General features: G+C 25.6%; 1 protein-coding gene across 1 annotated transcript; it reads left to right on the top strand.

Moving 5' to 3' along the window:
• The first annotated feature begins 833 nt into the window (after positions 1–833).
• Positions 834–8,989, top strand: LOC129984420 (threonylcarbamoyl-AMP synthase-like). Its single transcript, XM_056094296.1, has 5 exons — positions 834–1,012; positions 3,225–3,408; positions 6,098–6,332; positions 7,782–7,918; positions 8,852–8,989. The coding sequence occupies exons 1-5, from the start codon at positions 940–942 to the stop codon at positions 8,907–8,909; spliced, it is 687 nt and encodes a 228-aa protein (XP_055950271.1). The 5' UTR covers positions 834–939; the 3' UTR covers positions 8,910–8,989.
• Positions 8,990–9,265: the final 276 nt, after the last annotated feature.

Here is a 9,265-nt window from a genome sequence, read left to right as displayed (position 1 = left end):
TTCTTAGGCTGCACTGGTATCATGGTGGAATCGCAACTTGGGAACTGAAAGGTTTCATAGAAAACTGACATGTATTTGAATTTGATGCACATTAAACCCATCGATGATGAGATCTTAGTATGGTACGGAAGTTTGGTGAAAGTATAACTGAAAGAATTGTAATCAAATGTCATTCATCCTCATCATCTGACAACAACTCAAAATTGAGCCATCTGTTTCCTTGCACAGCTTCAAATCTAGATATTAACTAAATTAAGTGAATTTATTTCATCCTCATAGTTCGAGAATCACTGAACTAGGTAGTTGTTGCATTTTATTTGATGATTAGTTAGAACAATACACCTAAAAATAAATTCATATGTAAAAACACCACCTAAAGAGAAACTTTATGTCTAAGAATCTTGTCTAGTCTTTAAGTCTCAAAGTTAATGCAGACATAAATGCTGTCATTGAAAAGAATGGGCTGTGTTTTACAGCTTTGGTATTTGAAACGTGGTAAACGGTGAATAAAAAATCTACATTTGCCTGAAATTTGCAAAAGTAAAATGGATAAAACTTATCTTTTATTAATACATAATATTTGTTGAACAATGTAAATGAAAAGAACTATAGCTCTCATATTTGCCGATTTTATCTAAATCTTTTTCTAGTTTAAGGCTTGTCTTTGAATCTTTCCTTTCAGATTAAATATCAATAATAGGTAATAAATCTACTCTGGTTTTAAATTTAACGTACAATTTTCCAATTAATTTATTGCACTATCTATATAGCCACAATTACATTTAACGCATCTTGTAACTGAACTGAAGCAAATTTTAAATTGCATCATTTTTTGTTGTTGGTCACCCCGGTGTTACACGCGTGTTTCATTCTGAAATATTTGACTTGTTCTGTAGAATTTATATATAACATGCAATTTAATGTTTCAAGATTTTGATTATGTTTTCTGTTAGACGAGAAATGGGGAAAATTATAAAATATATGTGTAATGGATATTCTTTTGAAGAAACTGGTTTGTGTTTTTTTCAATATTTTTTATTATTTGTTAGTTTAACACTTAGAATCGTTTATTTGTGTTAAAATCTTGTAGTAAATAATACGTTTTCTCTTATTATATGTAATATACATTTAGATATTTATTGATATGCACTTCAGATTCTGTTTTTTGTAACTTGTTAAATGAAATCTGACGAAACTTCAGATTTATATTTCATAAATGAATTTCCTAAAAAAAAAAAGAAAAAAATTGGTGAAAACATTTAGATTGTTATAAGCTCTGAATTTAGAAATAAGTTTTACGAGAATTTCATGCTATATTAAGATGAAAAGGGTTTTCTATGCAATTACAGATATGGATGTTAAATATTTTTATGCTTACTTGTGAAAAGAGGAAAATTAGTGATTTAAATCTAATTGATGGATTTTTTTATTGCAGTTAGTTAGGTGCAAAATGCAAAAGTTTGATTTTATAGGATTACAAATAAATTGGACATTTTATAAAGTTATAAATATACGGAAGTATCTTATTGATCAGAATATATCTAGAACTAAAAGAGTAATTTTTGATTACTCATATTTATCAAATGTGTAAAACTTTTTTATTAAAAGAGAACATATGGGATATTTATGCTGTTACAGATTTTATTGGATGTCAAAGTCCAACTTTCCATTATTTATTATGAAGGAAATTACTATGTTAAATCAAAATAAACCATACATATCCAGTAATTATAGTGTGTCATGATGTATGTATAATATGATAAATTTCTGTTAAAAAATATGCATTCAGTTTGGTAAAAATCAAATTATTATTTATTTTAAATTTGCCTTCACTTAACAAAATTACATATTTATTAATTATATGCTAGCAATTATTCCCTGCTCAAAAATCATTACCAAAGACAATTCATTAATAACTTTTTTTTATAACTAAAGTTGTCTATGATCACTAGTGGCAGAGATTTTGCATATATATATATCTAAAATTGTAGTAATATTTGAAATCAATTTGCTATATCCAAGTAGATTATTTGAAAATATACCAACACGCAAAAATAATATATATTATCAAATATTTTTTTTTTAATATTGAGTTATTGAAGATTTTTGTTGAATTCTATCAAATTTATTTAAAAAAATAAATTTTAATGATTAAATACTAAATAACTTTAAATTATCAAATTGAAACTCTGGAATAAGGGATAAAAATTCAGAAGAGTGACTTAAAACTTTACCATCATCATGTTTTAAAATTTGTGACAACTATAACATAGTCCTTGCAATTTACCAGAAATTTTTTGCGCATCATCTTAAAATCTGTTGCAATTTTATTTATATTGCCACAAAAGGTTCAAAATGTTATTTTTATACATCCTATCAATCTATACGTAGTGATAGTAGTAAGTGTCCCAATAAAGAACTGTAATATCTCGAAAACCACTGTACATAAATTGTTCAAATTTTGGGAATAGATAATGCTAGCAACCAAATTTAGAATATATGTCTTTTTTCTATAATTGGAATGAAGCATATTCATGTACCCCCCCCCCCCACTTTTTTTGTTGTTGTTGTTTCATTTTACTTTTAGAGCTTTTTTTTTTTCTTCTTTTTTTTTTTCCTGGTTGCTTTGTATCTTTAACAATTCTAACTTTAGAAATAATTCCTCAGAAGTCATTGCCATTATTCATGCTTTATAGCATTGTACTCTTATTTTGAAAAACATCCAAATTCATTGTTGAGATAATCAAATAAAACATAAAATTATAAAAAAGACACTTATTAATATTGACATTCCCTACTTTAAATAGCCAAACATTGCTCTCAATAAATTGGCAACAAATGAAATGATAAAGTAACCATCTTTACATCTTGTGTGAAATAGAGCTTTGTATAGACTGATCACTAAGTAAACTAAAGGCTGTAAATATTAACAATTACCTAAAGGAACTATTCATTTGAAATGTGCATGCTATATAAATAAAACTTAAAAAATTAATGTAATATGTCTGATGAAATTTCTGTTGATATATAGTAGTATTTAAATTTTTATGTACTAAATCTTTTAAGCATTTTAAATACACATTAGAGTATTAATATTATTGGAACTTCAAAAGCATATCTGCTGAATATTCTCGATATGTTTTACTATAGAATGCTTTATAATTTTTGAAATTACTTATATGATGAGAAAATAATTGTTTCATTTGCTATTGTCATTATTTCAGTTTCTCTTGCAACTAATGCACTGAAAAGTGGTAAAGTGATTGCCTTACCAACTGACACTATTTATGGTGTAGCTGCTTTGGCTCAGAATACTGAAGCAGTTAATGCAATGTGCAAAATCAAAAGAAGAGATAATGGGAAAAAATTTGTTGCAATTTGTGTTGGCAGTATTGATGACATTCCAAAGTAAGTATATCAAACATCATAATACTATATTATGTTAATTTTTTCATTCAATGTCTTTGCATTGTGGTATATAACATTGTAGCATGATTAGCATTAACCAAACAATCTTATATGTTGCAAAAATTAGTGCAATAATTTATATAGATTTCAGTTGTCTTGCAGCCTTTTTCAATGTATGGAATTTAGATTATTAAATTTTAAAAATATTGAAATAAAATTAATAATATTATTTTATTCATTTTTTTAATGTTTTTTGTATGATCTTGGTTATTCCATATGTAAATAATTGTAAAAACATCTTTCCTTTAATGTTTTTTTTTTGTTTTTTGTTTTTTTTTTTGTTTCTATATTTGTAATCTGGTTTAATTTGTCTTTCAAAGTTTATGTATATATATATATATATATATATATATATATATATATATATATATATATATATATATATATATATTACATTAAAGAAATTGAGAAATATTGCACAGTAATTCATAATTTTTTCATGTTTGTATTTCAAATTAAAATGTATCTGCAATTTTATATACTGTTCAGCAACGGATTGTAAAACCCTCCATGCTTTTGTACATACATTAGGATGGGTTTAATTTGTCAAAATAGGGGTGAAAGGAGGAAATGTTTACATTTACTAGTATCTAATAGTGGAAATCCAAGGTCAAAGGGAATATTGGAAATGCACTCATCATTCCGTGTCTTGCCTCTTAATGAGATGGAGTCATCGAAATGTGGTCATCTCAGAATCTGTTGATGAACAGTAATTTTTAATGTTAAATCTTCAGGAAGGAGAAAATCCATTTAAAACTAGAACTATGCTGATTATGGTGTTATAAATAATAAAAGCTATTTCCCTATTAATAATAAAAGGAAAATGTATGCATGCATGTCTGTTGTCACTGTATGGACCTGACCATTATATTTCAAGTTACTGAATTTGAACTTTTTGCTGATTACTTTGTTATATGTTTTTATTAAGAAAGACCTTGGTAAAATTTTAAAATTTTGCCACAATAACTTTTGAAAATATTATGACACAAAGAAAGTTTTTTACATCTTAAATTTTTTAAAATTAACCTTTTATTCATACAATTTAGTTGTCCTATAATTATTTCACTAATTTTAATAAATTTTTAATTATGACAAGTGTATGTTGCTAAAATACTTTTTGTTGCTACCAATATTTCATCTTAGATTTCTTCACTCAATTTTTTCTTTCATTTTTGATAAAGTATGAATGTTTGTCTAATTTTTTTTCTTCTCATTTTCAGTAGATTTGCTTTCAAAAATAGTTTTATAGTTTTTAAATAATTATTATTGCTTTAGTTTAAGGAATGATGATGATTTTTATAGCTTTTTCTGTTCTTAAATACTGCTGCTTCCTCCTGCAATATAATCCGATGTTTAAAAATATGTTGCCATCCATTTAGCTTCAAGGTGTTTTTTTTTATTGGAATATTTAAAATTTTCTTATTGAATCAATGAACAAAACTCCCTGAAATATTACATAAATTATAAACTTGTTGTTAATTGCTTACACAACATTTCAATGACAAATGAAACAAATATCTATATAATGTATGAATATGCTCATTTCAGCAAGAAGATTATTTGATTAGTTTAAATTTATTCATTTCCTTTTTTAAAACAAAGTTCAGATTATTCAATGGGACAGAAAATTAGATCAATTCATAACACCATGAATTGAAGGATGTAAGACTGTTTTAAATAGTATGACTTAAATGTCTATCGAAATGTGAAGTTTAAAAATACTTGACTGAGGTATACAGTTAGACCAAGTTTTATATAAAAAATATCATTGACATTTTTTTTCAACAATCAATCTTGGTGTAAGATCTAATCACCAAAGCCGGCTAGTATATCAGTAAATGCTGTAACTTGTGTTCTAAACATAATTATATAATTCAATACTCATACATAATATCTTTAAAATGTTTTTATTTTATAGTGATATGTAACAAGCAAGAAAACAGAACATCTGGAATGCTGACATTTAAAGTTGAAAATTTAGTTATTAGCACCAATTATAACCCAAAAGTATCATTTTAATAATGTTTTTAGATGCACAAATTTTAAAATTCTTTAAAATGTTATTTAAAGAACTTTAGTGAATTTGGGTTTCCATTGAGACATTACTCATATAAATTAGAAAAAATAAAGTAGAAAAAATTCTTAGCTATGTTACTTACATATTAAAACTTAGTACTAACAATTATTACTAAATATGTTGGTTTTAGCTTTGGGACTGAAGGATTGTTGATTCAAAACATGATTCTATGAAGTATGCAGCCTGGTTTTGTTAATTTGATTTAAAAGTTGAAAGAATAAACACTTTTTTCTCTTTAAATTGTCACCTAATCATATTTGAAAATTTACACAATCCATTCTAGCATAGCTATTTGAAGTTTCTATTAATTGGACGTTAATATACTGTTGCTGCATTGCTATCAGATTTTGAAAGTTGCTACTTTTGTAAAATTCTGCTAAATTTTTCATAAGTATATTTAAATGTAATATCATGATTATTTTTAGAGAGTATAAAAATGTAAGTTTTTAAAAATATAATTATTGACCTTCAGATTATTAATTTTATAATACTGTAATTTTATTTGAGGTAGTCATTGAATTGTCTTTTATTAAATTATTATAATTCTTTTAGATGGGGAAAAGTAGTATTCCCAAAATCTATATTGACTGATTTGTTGCCTGGACCAGTAACACTGATCATGGAGAGAAAACCAGCTCTTAATCCAAATTTTAATCCTCATACTTCTACTATTGGAATAAGGATTCCCAATTCTAAAATTATTCAAAGTGTAGCTGCTGCATGTGATGAACCACTGGCTTTAACTAGTGCAAATATTAGTTCAACAAGAAGTACACTTTCAATAGAGGTAATAGCAGAAAATATTCTTCTTCTGAATGTTTAAATAAATAATTTTCTTTATTAATTGTATCGATTCAATTTAAAATTAATCATTTTAGTCATTTTTTTTTTATTTCTAAATTTCATTCATTTATAAAATTAGTGAAAACTAGTCCGTAAATATAAGATTGTTTGTATATATGTCCTTCATAGATTTTAAAAAAACAATGCTGAATTAAATTATTCATAATTTGTTGCAAAATGATGTATGTAGTCTGAAGAAGTTTTAAAACTATTGGAATCTTGAATCAGATCTGTAGAAAGAAAATTAGGGTTCATCGAAGTTAAAAATATAACACAATCAACTACTCCGATTCACTCTGGGACACTCAGATAAATCTGAGTGACTAGAAACGGTAGCAATATAGAATTATAGTCAAATTCTAATAGTTGACATTGGTCATGGTACAATTCCTCTTGAAAAGGCACTTCCCATCATTGGTAGAGATAAATAAACCCCATATCATTTTTGTACCTACCAAGGCAGCAAGAACCAACCACCATGTTGGAATTTCTAATCCTTATATCTGAAGTGCTCTCCAGAAGGAGCATAATAATATAGTATCAATAGTTGCAACACTTTTACTTAAATGTAACTAGTGCTACTTGATAGTAAGTTTTAGTAATTGACTAAAAAGTAATGGTAGCAGATTAAGTAAATTTTAAACCATTTAAGTTTACTTTTAGTACTTAAGGTATTTATAATTTTCTATTGTTAACATAAACTTATAATTGTTTGGTGAAAGAGTAAAGCAAGTAGAAAAAGTTTTTACATATAAGAAAGTTAATAACACTTAGAACTTAGAAGGTCATCAAAATTATCAACCTAAATTTTTAACTGATATCTCAAAAACATTATTTCATTTTCTTTGTGATAAAACAAGTAACTCAACAAACTTCATCACTTTTTATTTCATATGAGAGCTCTTGGATGTGCCCCTTGATATGTATCAAGTATTTTCTTTCTTCTCTGCTTGTATTTCTAAAGATATAACAAAATTAAAGTTGGAACTTCTAACTAAGCAGCCTATTCCATCGCTACTTTGCCAGCATAACTAATAGGAAAGTTCTTTCATTATTATGCATCCATTATTTAAAATAATATACTTTCTTTTATTTTAAGAAGATATTCTTTATCAGAATTGGTCTACACAATTCAAATAATATAAATATGATTACCAAAGACAGGAGATATTAATATCATGTAAATCAACATTGAAAAACTACATTTTATCACAGAAAATATGCTGAGCAAAAGTTTTTTTAAAATGAAGAATCTACTAATATATAGAATATAGATTTTTATTTTGATGCTTAGTGCTCTTAAATTTATTTTAAAAATCTTCTTTTATTATCTGCCTTCTGTTATTATCTTCTCTTATTAAAAATAAATTTCAATTTTTTTTCTTTTGTTTAGGAATTTAAAGAGTTGTGGCCGGACCTTGATTTAATAATTGATGGTGGTGTACTTGGTCAATGTGATCCTAACAGACTTGGATCAACGGTTGTAGATTTATCCAAACAAGGTTTTTACACAATTGTAAGAAATGGATGGTAAGAACTTTTTTCATTTATAGACCCATAATTGTTCTATCTTCTAGGTATTTAGTGAAAAAAACAATAAATATTCAATTTTATACAAGTATTATAGTGGGATTTCTCATTTTTGCCCCCCCCCTCCAAAAAATATTTGGTATCTGTAGCTTAAAATTTAAGATTTATTTGTGATAAATGGTTGGTAGATATGTTAGGACATTTAATAATTTATATTATTTGTTAAATGCAAGTAATAAATTATATTTAGGTATTAAATGGAAGAAAATTCATGTTTTTTTTTTTTCACACAATTTGTTCTCTTATAATTATGCTTAATTCTTTTTGGCCAGTTTAAGTACAATGTGGATATTTTACCTACATTGTCCTTTATAGGGGATTGTTTCATAACTTTAAAGATAAAAAAGGAAAGATTAATTTGTGTATAAAATTTAAAAAAATAAGTAATTTGTAAAAAAAAATACTAAGTAATAAGTACACACTTTGTGTAAAAATTTTTTTTAATGTAAGTACACTGTCATATTATGTATCGGTCACATCATAAATCATGTCAGCATTCATGTTAATCTTATTTCTGAAAGATTCTTATGATATTTATACATGTTTGAGATAATTTATCTGATTGTTGAAGGATGCACTCATGATGTCTCATGATATTTTCTTAAAAACTTATTTTACAGATGTGACATTTATTATTGGATTTTTGAGTCATTATCATTGTATTGGTGACTAATTTGTCTTTGTTTGCTTCTTTTACATGTAAAATAGAAACTAATCTTATAGGAAAAAATTATCTACTCTGACTTTTTTAGATTTTTTTTTTTTTTTAGTCATAACTAAAATTTGATTATCTTCACTAATGGCATGTTATTAATGCACAAATACCAAAATATTATTGCATTTTTGATCTTAATATATTATTTTGTTTTTCAGTTCTCGTGAAAATACTGAAAAGATTCTTTTAAAACATGGATTGAAAGAACTTCGGTGATATATGGTTATAATTAGATATTTGTATGCTTTATGTATTCATTTGTACATATCATAAAAATTTTTATATTTATATTTGCTATTGTGTTAGAATAAATTAAAATGGTTAAAGTTTTGTCTGCTCATTTCATATTTCTCTTAGTGATCAATGTAAAAAATTCATACAAATTTTATTACTTGTTAATTACTAGCTGAATTGCTGATCTTAACTCTGTAAAATGATTTGTACAGAGAAATTCCAACTTGCTTACTGGGAGTGACAGCATTGAGTATTTATTTAATTGAAAATTAAATGAAATTTTGACATTTTTCTGCAATAACATCCAAAGATATTACAATACAAAAATGATTTTCATC

This window comes from Argiope bruennichi, chromosome 9, assembly GCF_947563725.1.
Source record: "Argiope bruennichi chromosome 9, qqArgBrue1.1, whole genome shotgun sequence".
Classification (NCBI taxonomy): Eukaryota; Metazoa; Arthropoda; class Arachnida; order Araneae; family Araneidae; genus Argiope; species Argiope bruennichi.
The sequence above is the reverse complement of the archived record's forward strand: the minus strand, read 5'-3'. Positions and strand labels throughout refer to the sequence as shown.

What these genes read in the sequence shown, in the direction of transcription:
- LOC129984420 (XM_056094296.1), top strand. Translation starts at nt 940, where the DNA reads ATGTTTTCTGTTAGACGAGAAATGGGGAAAATTATAAAATATATGTGT. An exon ending in AGTATTGATGACATTCCAAA is followed by an intron (nt 3,409 to 6,097) that starts GTAAGTATATCA and finishes TAATTCTTTTAG; the next exon opens with ATGGGGAAAAGTAGTATTCC. An exon ending in GAAGTACACTTTCAATAGAG is followed by an intron (nt 6,333 to 7,781) that starts GTAATAGCAGAA and finishes TCTTTTGTTTAG; the next exon opens with GAATTTAAAGAGTTGTGGCC.